The sequence below is a fragment of the Chinchilla lanigera genome, unplaced genomic scaffold (assembly GCF_000276665.1).
Source record: "Chinchilla lanigera isolate Chin_1 unplaced genomic scaffold, ChiLan1.0 scaffold00052, whole genome shotgun sequence".
Taxonomy (NCBI): Eukaryota; Metazoa; Chordata; class Mammalia; order Rodentia; family Chinchillidae; genus Chinchilla; species Chinchilla lanigera.
In genome coordinates, this window is record NW_004955453.1 from 16,967,039 (window position 1) to 16,989,105 (window position 22,067).

General features: G+C 39.2%; 1 protein-coding gene across 2 annotated transcripts in view; it reads right to left on the reverse strand.

The window, feature by feature from the left end:
• Positions 1 to 414: 414 nt before the first annotated feature.
• The window catches only part of Xrcc5 (X-ray repair complementing defective repair in Chinese hamster cells 5 (double-strand-break rejoining)), an 87,182-nt gene continuing 65,529 nt past the window's right edge, over positions 415 to 22,067 (reverse strand). Inside the window, exons 17-21 of one of the 2 annotated variants that reach the window (XM_005395688.2) lie at positions 12,779 to 12,888; positions 10,720 to 10,816; positions 8,461 to 8,528; positions 1,375 to 1,449; positions 415 to 642 (exon numbers count right to left, since the gene is read on the reverse strand). In XM_005395688.2, coding sequence (XP_005395745.1) covers positions 628 to 642; positions 1,375 to 1,449; positions 8,461 to 8,528; positions 10,720 to 10,816; positions 12,779 to 12,888 — 365 coding nt within the window. In that variant the 3' untranslated portion in view covers positions 415 to 627. Of the gene's footprint in view, positions 643 to 1,374; positions 1,450 to 8,460; positions 8,529 to 10,719; positions 10,817 to 12,778; positions 12,889 to 22,067 lie in introns of those variants that run through there. The other variant, XM_005395689.2, reaches the window with a different exon arrangement.

A 22,067-nucleotide genomic window follows, 5' to 3' on the forward strand; every position in this document is an offset into this window, starting at 1 on the left:
AAACATTATTACTACTTCCTACTTATGCTGGTAAACTGTTCCCCTGCCTATGCTGGTGAAGGAAAATCACCCATATACAGACAAAGGTAATGTGGTGATTAAGACACTTAACTAAAAAGAGAACTGGGTCAGCCCTACCCATGATTGTCCTAACTCAAGCTACCTGTTGGTAGGAAACTAACATTGCTGCTCTATCAGCATAAACTGGGATTATCACTGGAGGATCAGACAAAGTGCCACTGGGAAGGAGTAAGAAACTCTCCAGTGACCATGCCATGGCTCCAGATGATGCTAATCATTTTACAAGAGCTGCAATCCTTACCAATACAGCACATCAGGATGAAATCTATTTTCTAGAAATTTCAAAGCATGTGCATAATATATGAAGAAGAATAAGACCAGAAAGAAATAACATGCCAATCAGAAAATACCAACGACTTTATAAACTTGTACAGGGTCTAAACATATGTGCATTCATTCCACACAGATTCAGGGTGATTCACTTCCAAGTAACTTGCTGGGATGATCTCCAAAACTCTGGCTCCTGGGACAGCCTCCTCCAGGTTTTTCTATCGGAGCTCTCAGCACCAACGGAGTAGCAACTCTGATTTGCTACATATCCATGACCTACATCATGTCCAGCTGCAAACAAGAACAAGATATTTAGAAAGAAACCAGGGCACCTGCAGACTCCTGCTGCTCTGATGTGAGAATGCTCTGAACAGCAAGTATGTGTGAAGTTGCACACTACTCACGGCTAACTGCTGTAGGAGTTAAATATCAAGTATTTCCTCATTTCAGTACTAAGAACTTCTCCACAAAAAGGCTAAGAGCATAGCATGTAGTTTTGCTGACCAGGCTAAATGGGAAGAAGTTTCCAAACAGAAAGATAGATGCAAAAGCTAACATTTACACAGTTTCCAAGGCACTTACAATATGGTGTAACAAACCAGAAATCCTCAAATGCCTATCAGTCTAGTTTATTTATATTAATTGAGAACATTTAAGAAATTGGCTTTTTAAAAGCTGTTTTTATTTGCCAACCCACACAACTTACATGATGTATTTCTTATTTTTGGTTAAGAGCAGTTTCAGTAAATTATAACATTTTGGTACTAGCCTTCACAGCTTTTTTTAGCCCTTCAATGGTGAGAATTAATCTGAATGAACAATGTAGCTGAACTCACAGAACATAGGAATTTCCATTACAAAATTACCTGTCTGATTAAATTTATAATGGCAATAAATAATAGTGTAAGGAGCTTCTGGTGTGTTAGAAATTAAAACACAAATAAGAAACAAGTCTATCATAAGCACCATTTGTGGCTGCATGTGCAATCTTTAGACTACTTGATATAGATTAAAAGTACTTACTAAATCTTCCACATCACCTCCTTCTTCCAATACAGCTGCTGTATCTTTATCTGGTTTTTCACTGGGAGCCAGAAACTGTGAACAGAAAGTCAGTCAGGGTACTAAATGATGGCTGTGCCTTTTCTGGAGGAACAGTCTGCTAACACTGCCGAAGGCAGACCTAGGAGGGCCTGCCTAGCAAAGCCTCACTGCAAATGGCCCAAAGAAACATCATCTTGGCATATTCTCCTTCCCTGGGCTCTGGACAAAAGGATCAGTTCTAAAGTTCAACAGTCCAATCTAATTAGTCACCGGAGAAAGTTCTTCTGAAATGGGAAGAAATGACAGGGCCTGTCGAGATAGTAACTTTGAGAAGGGTCCCGCATCAGCACAGTGGACACCTGATACAGTATTTCATTTCTGATTCCATGGGGAATATAAACTGGTATATTAAGGTTAACAAAGTAACCAAGCACCCTGTCTTGGTTACTTTCCTCTCGTTGCTGGGACAAAATACCTGACACCCAAAATTAAGGAAGGAAAAGTTTATTTCACTTACAGTTTGTGGAGGTTTCAGTTTGTACTTGGCAAGTTACAAGGCAGAGTGGCACATGGCAGAGGGCTACAGCTCATGGCGGCAGAACACAGCAAAGCAACAACCACAAAAGGGAGGAATGGCGGAGGAATGGCCCCAAGCAGCCTGTTCGTCTCCCTTACATATGCAAACTATCCACCCCAGGGTGGGTGTACTTCTCACACCCATAATCAATCAAATTCTAAAAGCCTGCCCCATGACCGCATGAGGCTTGGGGGGGACACATAGACAATAACCATAACACACCCCAAGCTGGTATGTCTTAGATTCTTTCGAAAGGAGCATAAGAATGAAGATTATAATTATCTATTCCTGAACCTCACTGAGGACAAAAGAGGTAAAAGGAGGACTTCTTCTGAAAGATGTGAAACACAAAAAGAGTAAGCTTGGGCGGTTGTTTAATCCCTTTTATGGAAATCCTTCCATTTGTGTTAGAACTTGTTTGATGGCAACTTCACACAAAACTCACACAGGTAACATGATGGTGACAGAAAAGGCCACTCCTGTCTAAGTGGGCACTGCCTTCATCAACACCATAGACACGACCACGATGGTTTGCTGACTCAGCCTCTCCCCTGTACTTCCTCTCTCACTATTCACGGACCTTCGTTTTGACTGAATGATTAATGAATGTAGCCCTTTTTGACCCCAAATTGGACCGTGAACAGGGCTGGGAATCAGCACTATAAGAGAAAATCCTGACGACAGGGGCAGACAATCTGGCACAGAACTGTGATGAGCTTCTGTATCATTAATTCTATTGACTCCAAGTGATTATTAATAAAGACATCTGAGGGCCAATTACAGGTAAATGAGTAAGGAATACATACAGTTACACATGGTTTATGTCTAAAGTTAAATAAACTATTCTACCTTAGAGTCCCAAATTAATCTTTATGGTTCTCCTGATTATTATTACTACTAAAAATAATTATTACTCTGTACCTTGCTGCTCCTACTCATTATCATTAACCACTGCATGGCTTTCCCTGTATCAGGAACTTAATAGAGGATTTATTCAGTCAGGCTGAGGGCTGGAGATGTAACTCTTAACCTGCAAGAGGCCATGGTTCAATCCCCCTGGCCCCAACCCTACCCCCGCACCAGACCCAAAAAGACCCAGTTAGGTAAAAAGCATAACAGATATAACTGTATGCTGCCATAAACTTCTATGGGGCCACAATGACAAACACCATGGGCTCAGTGGTGCAGCAGTCACTACAGTGTTCACCTCAGTAGCCTGCAACATGGTCAGTACTTACTGATGAATCTAGAAAATCCTTAATATTTTGTGGCACTTGGCCTCTAAAAGCTCCAATTCTTATTCCCTACCCAACCTGCAAGCCCTTTCCACAGTACGATTAAAGGGAAAACTAGGATAGTACTGTGTCCATAGTATGACCTGGTGTATATAATTAAACATAGATGGCTCATCTCTAACGCAAGGCTGCCTTCCTAGGACGAGAGGAGCAGCAGAAGAAAAAGCCTTGCACTTCCATCAAGTGCTAAACATCTGCAGCTGATTTCCCTGACACATCTGCTTCACATTTCTGTGTAAGCAAATTATGGGTAAGAGCTGGGCTGCCATCCATTATCCTCCCTAAAGCTCCAGGCCAGGCTGATCTCTTATACATATCACTCTTCCTCATCAGAGTTTTTAACTGCTAGTAATTTTCAGGCTGTGCAGTGACAAGGAAGCTAGAGGCAGAAAATTCAAGGATTGGCCCGCTTTCTCAATAAAAGGAAAAGATTCCCTGAATGCAGCAGAAAGGGTCAGGAGTCAACTCTCATCTTTTCTCTGATTCTCTCCCTCTGCAATGTGCTGAAAACGTGGAGAATAAATAGAAAGGACACTTCTGTGACATACTTTTCCTTCCTCAAACCATCATTTACTTGAGGTTACCACAAAGAGCCTCCTTACATGGAGATCTTTATGAAATGAACAGACCACTACTTTTTAAGTACAATGAAATACAATCCCGCCACACGCAGAGAAGTAGAATCAATAAATTCTATGTAGGAACTGCCACTGTTATCCCACCAGAAGACTAAAAACTAACAATTGGCTTGTGCTCAGACCCTTATCAATGCCCAGATTAAAAACACACAGCTTCCATCAAGCTGGTTCCAACACTATCAGGTGATTCCAGATCTATAAAGCTTTAAGACAAACAAAAGTTTACATAAAATGGCACAAAGTGGGTTTCATTAATGTCATTTGTAGTTTATGGCAGAGAAATCCTGCAGACTAATGTGGAAAACAAAACCATAATCTTAGCTCTGCTAGCTTCTCAGGGACTCTGGACAACCCACCTGACCCTTTTACAACTAATCTTCCTCAAAAATAAAATGGAAACACTACTGTTTATCCTATCTATCTCACGGGGTTGTGGTGAGTTTCAGAGGAAATAAAGCACGCAAAAACACTTTCAAATAGTGTAAGTTTTACATATTAATTAGGAAGATACCCGATATATGTCCATCAAGTGATAGATACAAGAATATCTATCATATCTTTATTCATACTTGCCAAAGTCTGGAAACAAATGTCTATCATCACCATAATGGATGAGTAAGTATAATCATAAAAGGGATACTACATAGCTCTAACACATAATTTATAACACAGATGGATCACAAAAGGCATGGTTCCAATTATCCGAATGATCAATAACCAGCAACACTACTCTCCTAACTTTAACCCTAAACCTACCCTAATCCTAGGTCAGTAGACATTATGTAGGGGAACAGGAGGGTTCTGCCTAGGAAGATACCAGGTACTCTCTTGAGTATTAGGCACCCAAGAATATGAATGGGTAAAAGTCCAGCAAGTTGTGATTTACTGTATATTATCTATTTCTTCTATCTTAATTCAAACTTTAAAATTGTATCTTAAAATTATTAAGTTCTAGACAAATAGGTAACACTGGTATCTATTACTTGTGTTAGCACACAGAAAAACTACATTGATTTAAAGCAGAAAAAGAAAGCAGAAAATAGCAAAGGAAAATGTCACAAGGTGCAACAGGAGCCAGCAGCTAGTGAAATGACTACGTATTAAATTTTGTCTCAGAATTCCTCCCAAAGCCTTACACAATCACATACACAAAACCAGGTGTACTCTTGCAAGAGAGAACATGCCTATCTCCTCTCTAAGTACACTTGGTGGAGCCAGTGAGGTGGCGTGGCGGTGTGAGGGGAGGGTGGCTAGAGAAAAGTCCAGAGATCTAGGTTCCAGTCAATTCTGTTAGGCACTAGCTTGCTGGGAGATGCTGAGCTAGTCAACTTCTTCTCTCTAGAAATAACCAGATCACTAAGCTCTGAGCCTCTGTGATGCTAAAGCAGAAAATCAATAAATAACAACAAGAAAGACCAGATGAGGCAGTTAGAAGGAAACCAAATGCTAAAACTCTCCCCGAACCCTGCAAAGCTTGTATCCAGTGGTTATTTACATAGCTCAGCCTTTTGGACCCCATAAAAAACATTACTCCAATGCAGCGGGGATAAATCTTCCTTCTACTTGTGTTCTTAAAATGAAGTAGAAAGAATGAGAACTGGGTATCAGTCCTAGAACTGGATTCCTAGCCAGTGACTGACTGCCTGTGACATCCCAAACCCATCACAGTACCTCTTCTACCCACCAGAGGGTGGCAGTAATGGTGAAGGCACATGGCCACAGAATGACTCTAACCAACATTAAATGCTCAAGCATGTCTAACACAACCAACTAGAAACAAAAAAAGTCAGGTGAAAAATCCGACAGGTTATAATGACAATAAAAATGCATTATAAAAGAAGGGCAATATTTATGCCTGGGGTTTACTGAACTGAGAGGTACCAAGAAACTTAATAAAAGGGATTATCTAAAGTTATAGGAGAACTATCTGTCTGCTGTAGGGCCACCTTAACTGTTTCTAAAAGAATCTTAAAATCCACATCATTTTATATACATATAAACACACACACACATTAGGTGAACATTAGATAACGTAAATGCAACCTGTTACATAAACTTTTGGTATAAATATTAAATGGGGCTAAAGCACTGGTAAATGTGAAGGAAAAAAAAGATGGCATTTTCTCAGACATAAAAGAGAGTCTGCATAGCTGCACAGTTACTGCACAACAGACTTTTTCAGAGACTGTGAGATGCTTTATGTGAACTGCCTAGCATAAAGCTGGCCTTCTGTATACTTGAAGTGAATTTCCCATTTCTCGTTTCCCATGACAGGGAAGTGTTGCTGGTTTACTGGAAGCCTGCTTACTGTGCCCAGACTGAAAACACTGCCCCCAAAAGAAGAAGATGCCCATTACAGTAAGACAATCAGGAGCAGGAGAGAAGATTCGTCCCACTGATTTTTTACCATGTTCTTTCCATTCAAACATGGTGAAGTTCCCAGAGTTGTCTTAAACTACAACTGAAGTCTGTTCTGGTGATATTAGAAACAACTCAGGATACACCTCATACCTAGCAATTAACTGAAATTTCTCTCTCTAGCTTAATTATCAGACATTAAAATTCCTGATGCTTAGGCTCTGTGCCCTTAAATTCTAAAGAAAATATCACATTTGCAATATAGAACAAGCCTCACACAATTTGAAAGCACATTATCCTTTTTAGATTTCTTTTCTCTCCAATATTCTGCATTCACTGAGCTGTGACACTTTTGGTTAAGATGTACTGCTGGGGGGAAACATTAGCTTTTACAGATCAGTGCTCCCCACTTCCTCCAAAAACTGTAATATGTACCCAACTCGAACCTGGATGACAGATTCTGGTAGGTAATAATGACTAAAATTATATTATATGCCTTCATTTATTTTTCTTGTTTAAGAAAAATAATTGATAAGCCTTCACAATACGTGATGGTTAATATCATGTGTCAATCTGGTTAGTCTATGGAACCCAGCTGTTTATCATCAAGTACCCAGCACTTGGAAGGCTGAGGCAGGAAGCTGCAAGTTTGAGTCCTGCCTGGGCAACACTGTCTCAAAATAAAAAATAAAAAGTTGGGCATGCAGCTCTTTGTGAAGACCCTAGGTTCATTCCCCAATACCACCAAAAAAACAAAAACAAAACCCACTACTCTAGATGTTGCTGTAGAAGAGATTCACACACAATCAGCTGTCTTAAGACAGCTACCCTTGAAAATGTCAGCAGGCTTCACCTTATCAACTGAAGGCCATGATAGTAAAAAACCTGAGGTGTCCTGAAGAAGGAATTATGCATCAAGACTGTAACACAGAAATTCTGTCAGCCTGCCCTATAAATTTCAGACCTGCCAGCCCCCACAATAACATGAGTCAACTCCTTAAAGTTGGTCAAATGAGCTGTGTGTGTGTGTGTGCTCACGTGCTTCTATGTCTCTGGAAAACCCTGACTGATACATTTATAACACTGTATGGAGTGACAAACAGCAATAAAACGAAACAGTTAAGTGCCACACTGAAGCCCATGGTATTCAGTACTGCCAGAAGAGAATACAGACACTATGGAACTCCCAGAGAGAACAGTCAGCATCTTCAAGTATGCTCCTAAAATTCCAGAATCGTACTCTCTAAAGTAGGGACCATATCTTTTCTTTAACAATTGTTAGGCCTTGGGGGCTGGGGATTTATCTCAGCGGCAAAAGCGCCTGCCTGGCAAGTGCAAGGTCGTGAGTTCGGTTCCCGGTACCAGAGAAAAAATAAAAAAACAAACAAACAAACGAACAAACAATTGTTAGGCCTTGACCTGACAATTGTATCAATCAAAAGCTCACATGGTCTTTACTGAAAACACCTGAGTGACCCTTATGCTAGACTATGAGTGTTTTGGCCACTTGGTACTTGCTGCACATTACAATGCCTGAGGAGCTGAGCAGCTTTAAAAACTCAAACAGATTATGTCCAGGACCAATCTCAGACCCACAGAATAGACTCTCCAGGATGATTCTGATTTGCGGGGGCAGATACTGGGGACTATAACACTGAGTTATGTCCCCAGCTCTCTGACTTTTTTATTTTGAGGCATGGTCTTGTTAAATCAATAAATTGTCTCAGTTGGACTTCAACTTTTTTTGATCCTCCTTCCTCAGCTTCCCAGAGTGCTGGGATTACAGGCATGTACCACATCCAGCTGGTTCTGATTTTTAATGAGGGTAGCGGGGAGAAAGAGATAATGAAAGCACAGAGAAAGCAACCTTCTCAGGTGACTAATGCGTGGCTAAGATGGGAATCATTGGGCTGGAAGGATTTCATAGCCTTTACCGGGGTGTAGGCTAAGCTCAATATGCACTGTGGAGTTTAGCAGCACCAGTAAACTGGGATTACATGTTGAGTTCTAAAAATATAACGTTGGTCTATAGGAAACTGAGTAGATCGCCTATGAGGAAGATACAGTTGCAGCTTGTTGGCTGAATAAAGAAAGGGTGCACACTTGAGTTACTCTTAAAATTTACTTTCTGTGAGGTCATCAAGAAAATAATATCCACTGCATTAATTCATCTAAAGTCAGGGGGTCATCTCAGTACCTTTTTGGCTTCCTCAGGTGTGACAGAGCTTCCAGAGGCTTCATCTTTGGTGATCAGAGTAATTCCATCTAAAAAAGAATTCACAGAACAAAATCCAACACAGAGAGACAGTTTCAGCCCTTCCCTTTCCACACCTCCACCAATCCTTGCTCTGGAGACCAGTACAACTATAAAGGTGCTCCGCTCTAGAAATAACACAAAGCTGTAATAGCAATTAATGTACATTTTTGGTTTCATCTTATGTTGTTATTCTTTCTTCCACTTTTGCTAGTACAATAAGAAATAATGGCATTTCCAGCTCTAACCACTGCCTGATGTTTGCCTTGGTCCACTCCAGAAAGAAAATCTCCCTCTCTTCTTTTAGAACTGTCAGATCACTTTGTCTCTCCCTTTCAAATAACTCTTATCACAACTTATATAACTGCCTGTATCTGTCATATGCCCTCATGGACTATATTTTCCTCAAGGGAAAAGACTGTCTTATTCATCTTCATATTCCCCTCCATGCAGTACACATGAGCAGCTCAATAAATAAATGCCTGAATGACTGTATACTTCTGTCCAAACCCATCAGCACACAATGCTGGACTCTACATGCATTTTGACTTATAGTAGTATTACCAACCATAAAAATAAAATGGCCAGTGGACAGTTCAGGGGGAAACATGCTTTTACAATTGGCATGTTTATTATTCAACAAAGCACATCACTTTTATCTCAGTGAGGGCAAATCAAGGATAGATCTACCCTTTAGTTCGTTTTCTTTGTAAGATTTTTTTTCCTATCTCAAATGGCTAGGTGCATGATATACTTTCAGAAAAGCACATGTATTTAACATACATTTGTACCTAGAAATAGCATAGGTTGTATGCATCTCTCAATAGCACAGAAACTCAGAAAATATGTTTATTTTACTGTTTATGTCCTTTAAGATTTTTTTTCAGCAAATAGTATGTTATAGCCATTCAATAAATATCCAAATCAACTTCTTACTAAGTCAGTAGGAGAGACACAAAAGTGATTAAATAAGCCCTATTTACCAGGTATCCTAATTGCTTTTGCTCCTCAGTGTAAAGGTTAAGGGCTGAAAAAATAGCTGTCAGGGAAATAGTTGCCTCTGTGGTAAAACACTGTTAGAGGGTATGCAACTCCTTTTATACAAAATTTACATAAAAGATGAATTGAAACTAATTTTGACTCCTATTATAACTGGAAAAGCTTCATACCATCTCTTAAATATATTTTGATAATATGCATTTTTAATAAATTATATCTCACACTTGATTTCTGAAAAAAAATTGGGTTCTGTTTTAACAACTAGGAAAAGGGCATGAAGGAAATCAAACATCAAGCCTGACAATACTGAAAGAATATGTGTTCCCTTCTGTTATGGTTTGTGTCTAGATGTCCTCCCAAAGCCTCATGCAGTCATGGGGCGGGCTTTCAGAGTTTATGAACGATCCACGATCCAACGCTGGGATTATGGGTGTGAGTGCTATACCTGCCCTGGGGTGGATAGTTTGCATATGTAAGGGAGAGAAAGAGCTGCTTGCCGCCACTCCTCCCACTCCTTCTTTTCACTTTGGCTGCTTTTGCTATGTTCCCCCCACCATGAACGGTTGCTCTCTGCCATGTGCCACTCTGCCTTGGAGCCAACCAAGTATGGACTGAAACCTCCACAAACTGTGAGCTAAATAAACCTTTCCTTCTTTAATTTTGGGCATGAGGTATTTTGTCTCAGCAACGACAGAAAAATAACCAAGACACCTTCCCTCTGGGTTTCAAGCTCATGGGTTACTATGAGTAAATGAGAAGCTGAGTGGTTCTGGCACATGACAGTGCTGGGCTGCTGATATGGACAGCCCAAGAGCATGGTCATGGCAGATAACAGGGAGCAAATGTGAGGGAGTCAGTCCAAATCCAGCAGACCCAGTAAAACTGAAATGGCCTAGGAATCCAAGGAAGGGTCAATGTTTGCTCACATGGTGGCTTTAAACAACAAACTGATGTATAGTCTCAGAAACAGGTTATGCTGTGTAAATTGTAAGATAGGATGTCTATGTTTATTTGTTATTTATCACTCTGTATTTATGCTAATTAAGCGAGATTTTAAGTGCAACAAGTCCCAGGCATTTCCCAAGGCCAAATGGAAAGTCATCAGGTCCCACAAAAGACATCACACGATCTACTTAACATTTAGAGGCTATATGTATATTTTTAAAAATAGCATAAACACTTAGAAGAAAAATGACCCTTTACCTTGAACAACAATTTCCCAGAAATGATTTAACTGTTTAATTTCCACTTTCTCTCGAAGGGCTTTCAGGAAACTGTTAAAGCGCTGTTCTTCTGAAAACTGGGGGCCAAGAGGGGAAGAGGAAGTGGCATTCACAGCAAATACAAAGCTGAATTCTTCCCTAGACCAAAGTATTACATATTTTGATCTGCCATATTTATAAAGAAAAAAACTGTCCTTCTTTGGTAAATTGCAGCTAGCAATTCAAGTTGAGCTTGGTTTGTTCAGAACCAGAACCAGAACCAGAACCAGAAGGCACAGCACTTCCCATAACCACACACCATTTTTAGTAGCCTGGAATGTTACTTTTAACTTCTGATACAGACAATTTCACACAAAAACAGAATCAGTTAGTGAGTGCTCATACACTGGTCACTCAGCTTCAGTAATCATCAATGCAATCAGTCTTGTTTCCTCTATATCCTTACCTTCTCCCAGAACTCTTGGTTGTTTTAAAGCAAATTTCAGTTAATGTTATTTCATTTACAAATATTTCATTATTCAATATCTAAAATACATATTCTTTATATGTATATTTACATATTTATATATGAGGGTGAGAAAACATATGCAAATGTCATTACATATAACATAAAAATGACTCGTTCCTTAGCAGGAGCAAATAATCAGTTAATATTCATATTTTCTTAATTATTCTATACAAGTTTCTGTCTTTTAGAAAAAATTTTAGTTAAAAAATGATCTACAGTTTTTAAAATGATCCACATGGGCCAGGAATATAGCTCAGCAGCACAGCACCTGCCTGGCAAGTGCAAGGTTCTGAGTTCAATTCCTGGTACCAAAAAGTAAAAAAATAAAAAAAGAAAAGAAAATGATGATCTACACTAAGATTGACTAATATGTCTCTAAAATCTGTTTAATTCCTCCCCCATCTCTCTGTTTGTTTGTTTGTTTATTTATTTAATGGTGCTGGGGACTGAACCCAAGATCTTTACACATGCAAGCCAAGTGTTCTCACACTGACCTATAGCTATAGCCCCAGCTCCTTCTCTTTTTATAAGAACCCACTCACCTGGTACTTCTAAGCACATTCAGCAGCTGTGGTGTACAGTGTTATCAAATACCCTACACAGCTAGGGAAGTGTGTTTTGTCTTGCTTTTTGAAAAGCAACATGTTGTATGACCTTTTCCCCTCTAAGCACATCATTCTCTACTCAACTGAATCACCCACAGTCTTGATTCTACATTTCCAAAATTTTGTATTTTATCTATAGGGTATTTGGGGCGTCTTGTTCTGAACCTTTTATTCTAATTTTAACAGTTTTCTCATTTTCTTGTCATTCTTTATAAGTACTTAAATTATTCAAGCATTGGTTTGTTCATTTATTCAGCAAGTATTTAATAAGCACCTACACAAACATGTACAACTGTGCCTACTTTAAAAATACATTTTCTAAATTGAAATTTGTTCACCTCTTGCCTAGCAGTTTAAAGGCCTACAGATAATATTTGGTAGTTTTTAGAAGTGTTCTCTAAAAACTCCTAATAAAACAAACAAAAAGCACAATAAATGTTAAGGGGAAGCTGAGTAACTATCAAAGAACAATGGAACAGTGTGCTTTTTTCCCTGGCACTTATATCTCTACTCCTGTCTTTATAAAATCCTCAGCAATTACACCAATATATATTTTCCATCAATTTCCCTAATATAGCCCAACACAGGAGTTCCAATACAATAGTTAGCTTTTACAGTGACAATAGGGCTGCCAGAGGTTACAAGAGAAATTTCCTTAGTTCCCTAAGCAGGAACAGAAAGCCAGGGCTTTGGTGTCATAAAAAACTAGAGAGATAAGACATCCCTCCTACCCACCCACCTGAATTGTTCCTCAGAAACAACAATAACATGAGTTTCATCACTGCCACTTCTCTTGGCATACGTTGTTATTCACTAGGAAAATAATGATCTCCAAAGCCCAGGCTTACTTGTGGAAAGCTGTGTGTCTCTCCCTTGTAATGGCTGCCAGCTGTTTGGAAAGAAAAGACAGGTAAGGCCTGAGTTACCTTAATGGCTTCTTCCCGGAAGGCTTTGATGCAGTCCAAGCTCTTCATAAAATAGGGTGTTTCATTCGTATCCAAAAACTGTTCAATGTGGCTGCTTAGCTGGTGACTTGCTAGAACATAAAAGAATAAATTTATTTTCCTACTTGCAAGTGATGCTTGTTAGATGCGGAGTATGCTTCCTGGTATGTGCGTATAGAATGAAGTATGGTGGAAGAGCCTCAGGATCAGTACACACAATAGTAAGACGTCTTTTAGGAGGATGAGATACAAAATTCTGATTTCAAAAGTCTGTATTTGAGAAATGGGTTATAGTGCTATTTGTTGAGAAATAAAATTTCTGTATGCTTAGGGCTAAGGTTTCCTTTGGGGATGTTCAACACTAAATTGTGGGAGTTGTTTTTTAAAATCTTACTGTTGTCTCCTCCCCCGCAACTGAGGCACCATTTGAACAATTCAAAATTCCCTTTTCCAAGACAGTCATAGGAAACAGATTTTCCAGTCCCTCCTCAACTCCTCTCGGGATAACTGTCAAAGAGTACAAGGCATTGAAAAGTAATGAAGGAGGGATACTCCATCTTTTACCAACCCCAGGTGATATTAAAAAGAAACAGCCCCAGTCTAACATAACATCCTATGAGATAAGAAATCATTACTATGTGTCTCATGCTCTTAGCTGGACCTAAATATTCCTTATGTTGCTCAGTACTCCCCAAGCTATGAATATTTAATAAACACAGTCAACAAGAAATGTCATAAATGTTACAGAACGAAGAAGTACATTAATAATATTATCATTTCCAAAGTAGGTTGCAACTTGAGGCTGTCTCACAAAGCAACAGAATTCTTCAGTATGAAAAACAGGAAAGAAAAATAGAAATGTGAAAGTCAAGGGAACTTAATCTGCTGAGCAGATCAGAAATGACCCTTTAGATCTATGGTGAAGAACAAATCAAGGAGATGAGAACATTCATGGCCTAAAGGCTCACTCTGCTTTGTCCTCTGAAACCCCTCATTAGCAGACTATTTGACAATTCATGCTGAATGGTCAAGATATTCTAAAAGTGCCATGATTCTCAAATTCATGACCTCATTTGAACATTCTACTAGTCAAAAATCTGTAGGACCATAATACTAAGCCAACCACCTTCACTATTCACCTATAAAGGCTCAAGGCCACTAACTCTTACTGTTCAGGGTCTTACGAAAGACATGAAATTGGTGTCATCTACTTATTTGCTAAGGACCTTACAGCATGTGGAAAGGATTAAAAAAAAAAAAAAAAAAAAAAAAAAAACACTAAACGAAGAATTTTCTAATATAGCAATTTTGCGGGATGGGAAAAATATCCCCAGTAACTTTCTCTTCTACCAACTAGGAGATTATCATCTCCATTATAATAAAGCATTTAACAGACTTGAAGGATTAAAGAAACACTTCTCTGCAATTTAAGAAATCTTTACCAATATATCCTCTAGCACTGAATTAATATCCAATACAATTCAAAGGAGAGAATGTTCAGATGGTCTTTTTCAACAAGGCAAATAATACTACCCTGATTAGTAGGCAGAGCAGAAAACCATCAACAAGAAGCTCAAAGCAAATAGAAGCTATCTTGCATTGTTCAGTTTAGAAAGGCAAAGTAACACAAATGTTTGATATTTCTCATACCCCTGAGAGAGCAGCATACTTTCTCAGACAGTTTGATATAAAGTTCACTCAGCATTATATATGTGGTCCCAAACAAAAACTTTTACAGGCCAAGGTCAATAAAACCAGAGACTCCATGGCCCCCACTACTTTTAAAATGTGAATGAAGAAACTTTGGAAGCTATAATGGAAATGTTTCTTTTTGCTTGACTTAGTGTTTTCATTAATTTATCCTAGTGAGTATTCATTATGTAATTACTATATGTAAGATACTACACTATATTCTATGGTAGATACAATTAAACTGAAGCTAAGACCCTTGCCTTTGAGGAATTTATTGTCTACTGGGGTATATGATATATATATATATATATAACAAGAACAGGAGGTAAATGTAAAGAGAGTTCTGTGTGATATGAAAACATTAACTGTCTGATTTTTTTTAATGTACTGGTCTGAATTTTTTAAAACTTTTGATGGTTAGAGAAAGCTTCAACGACTAACATGGCTTTTTAGCTGGACCATGACAAACCAACTTTAGCCACCATCCAGCAGGAACAGGATAAGCAACAGACTGAAGAACAAAGTATGTTTAGGGAAAAAAAGCAGATGGCCCAGTATTTGGATAAGAGTAGGGGAAGAAAAAGGAATGAGACTTAGACAGAAAACGGTTGGAGAGAAGATACTCCAACAAGAGAGGGTCTAGGTTGGCTCCTTAGATAGTACAGGAGAAAAAAAGGAGATTCAGGACCAATTCTTTTAAGAGCTACAACCTTTAAAGGTTGGATACCCAGTCGGATGTGGCGGCGCACATCTGTAATCACAGCACTAGGGAGGCTGAGGCAGAAGGATCATCACAAGTTCGAGACCAGCTTGGGTTACAAAGTGAGCTCAAGACCAGGCTGAACTGCACAGCAAGACCCTTTCTCAAAAAGACAATCAATCAATCAGTCAATCAATCAATCAATCAAATAATCAATGTTGAATAGAGGAACAGGAGCTGAAGAAGGAGCTTAACAAAAAATGTCAAGGAGATAGAAAAGCAGGTACGAAGAGACTGTTTAAAGAAAACAATAGTCTGGCATGTTCAAACTTTTAAAAAAGACTACAAGAGAAAAAGTACAAAGAGCACAAGGGATTGAGGACTGAAGCTTAGGCCCAGGAGCAAACTAGAAAGTGCTAAACTGCTTTTTCCAAAAACCATACCTGCTGGTGTGGTGGCTCACGTCTGTAATCCCAGCACTCGGGAGGCTGAGGCAGCAGAATCACCACAAGTTCGAGGCCAGCCTGGGCTACATAAGTGAGTTCAAAGCCAGCCTGCACTACATAGCAAGATCCTGTCTGAACCCCCAGCCCCTAAAATCAGTTGACCAAAAAAACCATACCTTTCTGATCCATTTTCTCTAAAATATGTCAGAGCACACACACACATAAAGTTACCATCTTACAAAGAAAAGTATTCAAGAGAAACTAAAATAAGCAAATGCCAAAAGCCCTCATAATGAAGCCCTCATACATCTGTAGATCTATCTAGATTTATTTTTTCTTATTTACATATCTGTAGATCTATCTAGATTTATTTTTTCCTATTTACATATCTGACTGTTCTATCCTTTCCTACAGGGTTCAAAAACACAGGCAGATAAACACAGCCAAATACCCATAAACTCGATGAATACAAAAAGCCAGGTTTTGTCCTGGCAATAGCAAATTCCATGGTCAGTCCCATGATTCTGTTCTTTTTTTTTTCTTTTTATTGCGGCCCACATTTCTGAATTCTATACCTCTCCCCAGACTATTCTGTGGTTCACCGACTACAGTGACCATTTCATACCAACTAACATGTATAATGGATGATGCTTTATATACTGTACTAAATATCAGAATGAGATGTACAGAAGATTTCCATTCCAAAGTCTGGTGGAACTTCCCATTATTACCCTGCCATATTTAATATAAGTAAAATGCAGAAATGGCTGACAAAAATAATATTCTACTTTGGCTGAATTATACTTTTGACTCCCCTGCAAAAAGGAAATGCTGATCATTAGGGTCCTTTTCTCTGCTTCGATAGCAATTACAGGCTAAGGAATGGCCTGTCAGTCTTCACACTCAGTATATCACAGCCCCAATTATAATTCACCAAAATGTTCTTCAGAATTAGTCAGTGACTAAGTAACACTCATTAGTAGACAACATAAAAAATGGCCATGGGAAGGGCCATCCATCTTAGGATACTAAGTGAGGTAAAAGGCTGTCATTTATCTCAAAGAGTTCTTCAAAAATGTCTGTTCTGGAGTTTGAAGTTTTATATATGGACATTATTTTGCCCCAGATTTTAAATGAGTGCAGATGTTGATACACAAAATTAGTCACACAGTTAAAATCTTAGTATCATATTGAGAAAGTTACACAGATTCACAAGTGTTATGTAAGAGGAAAGCAGCAGAATTTCCTTGCTTAATCTTAAATACACATTCCTGTTTTCTTACAGAAAATATTCAAAGCCCCGCACAATGGACCACCTCCCTTTATAGTACATGGTTAACAGGGGCCAAAACATGCAGAGTTGTGGGCTTGACTGTCTCTGACTTTACATTGCTCATTTCCACTGTGCTTTGCAAAAATGTTTCCAATACAGTGAAAGGAAGTCATTTATTGTGAGATTTTCCCCCTTATGAGACAGAGACAAAAAAGCAGCAGGTTCATTTACCTGTCACACATTATATTCAAAGGACTGTTAAAGGACTGTTGAAGGCATCTCAAAGGATCTTGCTGAACTCAGGCATCATTCAGGATGTTTCCCAATTTAATCCTCACTATCTCAGTGCCTCATGTGAATTTTACTTATTGAAAAGCTGTGCATTTTGCAGATGTCTGCAGTTAAATAACTTTTAAATGTTAACAAATTTATATATGCAATGATGTTATCTTTAATAAATCAAAAGTAAAAGGCAATAACAAAAATCAAGTGTTTAACTCAAACAAATATAAGGTCAGGACACTCATTAAAAGAATAAAAAGGAATAAATATTCATTAGCAAAAGCTCTAGGCAAGTAGGCCAGTTTATGAACCAAATCCACATATAAGTTACAATCAATGTTTTAAGACAGAAACTTAAAAGGGACATTTATCTGGTAAGAGAAGGAGTCTGTGGCTTCAGTAGAGGCAACTAAAGCCGAAGCAGGTCAGAAAAGGCTTCCTCTACATCCCCTTTAGGATATGCACTGGCCACTGTGGACAAAAACTACATGTTTACCAGTGAGGGTCCAACCAGAACAGAAAGCACTCTGAATACTTAACACAGGGGACAATGCAGGCAGTTGTTTCCCAGTAAGGAAGAGCTGTAAAGCCAACTGAGAATGAAGTTGTAAGCCAGAGACAGCAACAGTAAGAGTCTACCCCCAAGCCCAACACTGGGGCATGTGGGAAAAGAGGGGTTAGAACTAGAGCCCACAGACCTGTCCTATAAGATGCAAACCCGGGGCTGGGGATTTATCTCAGTGGCACAGCACCTGCCTGGCAAGCGCAAGGTCATGAGTTCAATTCTCCGTACCGGAAAAAACAAACAAAAAGATGCAAGCCCATGGAAGACAGGAAATGCTGTGCAACCCAACAAGGGAGAAGGAGATACCCTGGTTTCTCCCTCCTCCACCAATCTCTCCACCACTCTCCCATTGGCCGAACCCAGCAGGAAGTCTTTGGACAGGGGAGCTCCTGTCCAGGTCTGCTCATGCTCCCCTCCCAGACGCAGTGCACACAAGGCAGGTGTGAGGAGAAGATGTAAGAGTCACCTGGCATAGTGTGACTCTTACATCAAAAACAGCACCGCCTCCCTTTATGAACTGGGTATTTCCTTGAGACAGAATCAACAAGGCATTACTTAATTTAAATAAGGGAAGATAAAATTTATAGGGTCTTTTCTTCTTCCTAGTGAGGTGGGATACAACAAACTTCAATAAAGTTATTGAAAAGGTTCTTAAGCATATGTAAAACTTCCCACCCATTTAAATTTTTTAAAGTTGTTTTTCTGCAAAAACAGAATTGTGTAAAAAAAATTATTTTCATTTCTACCAGAAATATCTTTAGAGGTATATACATTTCCCTTTCCTTCAAATTTAACGTGGTGAAATGTAGCAAACAGCCACTATGCAACAAGGTAGACCATGACAATACATGATAAGAACTAGATATCCTATGGCATACACGTCCATTTGAGAAATCAAATGTACTTCTGAATATTTAAACACAAAAAGAAGGTATCCCAAATAATTTTCCTCTGAACAACAAAAGATATGCTCAGTTATTTCTTAAATTCCTTTCTGCTTCCTTCCAAGAGTTTCGATCTAAGATTCTAGGAAGAATTTTTCCTGAATATTTGGGTTCCTGCTCTGGTATTCTTTAGTTTTTACAGTCTTTAATGAAACACTCTTATTAGAAAAAAAGAAATCAATGGATGGCCACAAAAGGATCTGAGAACTATGGAGAAAGGGTAAGCTGTGTGAACCTCACAATGACCTTCAAGAGTTGTCTTCGTTTTGCAGTAGCAGGCCTGTGCAGCACACAGAGCTCCACTCTGCACTTTGCCTTTCTGTCCTTTCCTCTTTCAGAAACTGTTCTGCTAGGCTCTGCCCCACAGTTCCTCAGCCAGCAGAAGTGGTGTGCCTTCCTTATAAGAGAAAAGGTCAATAGAAATGACACATAAGAATACCACAGCCATAATATTATGCATGACCAGTGGCATAGGAAATTGAACTAAGATATATAAAGTACCGACCCCCTCACAGCACAGATGCAGCCCTAGGTTTTTATTATTATAGTATTATTATTTTTCTTTCCAATAACTAAAAAACTCAATTAAAACCTCACCATTTAAGCTCTACAAGTTCCGTTACAGCCCATTTTTTCATGCCTAACGATTTTCTCATTAAATGCAGTAATTTCTTACAAATTACACTAATAAAAGTAAGTCCTGCTGGGTGTTTTCCCCCTTTTTTAAAAAGCTGCCTTTTCATTGATGTGTTAAATTAAAACCCCAGGCACAAAGAGCAGACCAAATGCAAAGTCTTTATCGTCAGAATCCATTCCTGAAGACTATGAGATCGCTCTCATTTTATTTTGTTTTTATTTGAGCTAAGTGTGAGTCCTACTTTGTAGCCACAGAAAGAATGATACTGTAAGGCTTCTTAGCCTTAGCTCATAAAAATGATAGTGTGAGCTAGCAAGAAACTAGAAAGATGATATCTAGTTAGCCCACTGGTAGTAAGCTTACTTTATGTTAGAAAACATTATCACATATCATTTTTATTCTGAGTGAATATTATTTCTCATCTTAAATTGTTTGGCCATAAGACCAGATCCATTCCCATGTCAGGTGGCAAATTTTAAGTTTCATGGTCAACGGATGGGTTCCATGACATCCTATGGTCTTGTAACATTTTATTAAAAACATGAATTTAATCACTAAAGACCCACTAAATATGTTTCACAAAGCTGTGAGGCCATCAATTAATATTTACAGGAAATATAGCAGTTAGATACAGAACAAAGTACAATACTCTCTAGCATAAACAGTTTTCTCTAATTCCAGAAAGGGCTGCATTTAAAGTACAAAATCAAGACATGCTAACACAAGAAACTAAAGGAAGACTTTCTCATTAAACAAGGAAGTGATTTTTTTGGCTTATTTATGTAACGTATATGTCACACTCCTTAAAGAATGTGGTGGGGGGTAGGAGCAAAGAGGAGCAGCAGAGAAACAGTTGTTTCCAAGGTCCTAGCAGTCTAAAATTTGGCAAAGCTTACTAAAATAAAAGTGATATTGAAGAAATAAAAACCTTACCCTCTCAACTTGATCCTATTCCAGATGGGCCGTAGGAGGAAGGCAGGATAAAAGATGACAGTGTTTGGTACTCTGGCAATTTTGTAGTATCTGCCTAGTTTCATACCTGGGTAGATGTCATCAAACTAAGGCAGGAAGTAAGCAGAAGGAACCAAGTAGCCATAGTAACAGTGCAGCCAGGAGGAAACAGTCTGGAACAGGAGGCCAATCTGGCAATGGGATCCAATTAAAAGTTGGTAATTGAATGGAATTAAAATTCATGTATCAGTTGAAGAGATACAGTGAGTAATGAGTCAGACTTCTCATCAAGGGAAGAAATGGGCAGCCACTTGTTGAATGTGCTTTTGTGAATGTTGGAGGGGGAGGCAGCTCAAGTGTTTTACAATGCATCAAGAATTTGAGTCATTCTTGAAAAGAAATATTAAGTACCAGAAATTTTAGAACAATCTTATACTACATGGCAAAAAAAAAAATCAGTAAATACTGCTACCCCATATTTATATGACATCATTCCTAAGCACCACTCAGAGTTCTCTCTTTTCCCCTCTATTTTTTATGATTTTTATGAAAAAAGTCATAATATTCTATAGCTCAAAATACAGAAATATTATATTTTGCTAGTGGCTAACATAAAGCTAAGACTTAGGAACTGATCCAAAGAGCCAGAGAAGTAATTCTGCTATAATTTAAAAAATTCAAATGCTTGTTACTCCCAACACACAGCTTTGTTAAAATCAACAATGCAAACAATAGTTTACTACCTATTATGGCTAGATGTCCCCGCAAAACCTTATGTAGACATAAGTGGGGCTTTTCAGAGGTAGCTGGATCTAGGGTGTGTGATGCTGTGATTAAGCATGTGATGCTAGGATTAAGTGTGTAATACTGGGATTAAGGGTGTGTGATTACTAAATTCGTCCACTGATTGGTCTGACATAGTTCTGGGCATGGATAATGGGAAGGCCCACCCGGAGTGTGTGTAGGGGGGCACTACTAAAAGAACAGGTAGCCTGGAAGGGATAAAAGGGAGAGGCAGCCTGCTACCACTGCTTCTTCACTATTTCGCTGCTTGCTGCCTTCTGCCTGCTGTGAATTGTTTCTCCTGTGCAATATCCTCTGCCACGCCATCCTGCCTTGGAGTCAGCCAATTCTGGCCGAAACTTCTACAAACTGAGCTACAACTTTGGGCAGTGCGTCTTTTGTCTCAGCAACAAGAAAAGTAACTAAGACACTACTAGCCAGCAGTACTTGGGGACATAAAAATACGCAGAAGTCATTCTGTCTCACTGATGGTGGGCCAGCAACACCGTCTTCTATGATAATGAATCATACTACAAAAAAACTATGACCAGGCATTCGTACCAAAGATATATTGGTTCTCAAATCATGGGCATTTCTTCAGAGCGGGGCCTGAGGGTAACAGAGAAGAGAGAGAGAGAGAAAGAGAGGAGAGAGAGAGAGAGAGAGAGAGAGAGAGTGTGTGTGTGTGTATGTGTGTGTGTAGGTAGAATATCATAAACAAAGGGAGGAAAGCCAATGCTACAAAGGTATTAGCAGGAATACAGAGGGCCCTGTCCATGAAAGGGTCAGGAGTTGTAGAGTGGGATTGTGGAATGCCACAAATGGTGACCTGGTTTTAAAGACATGAAGACAGAGGGTGGGCCCCCAGCGCACGGGGAGCCTCGGGAGGGGAGCGCCGGTCTTCGGACCGGTGACTCACTCCCAGCATCGTCATTCCCTGGAAGGAGGGCTTCCGGCGCACAGGGAGCTGCGGGTGGGGAGCGCCAGCCTTCTGGCTG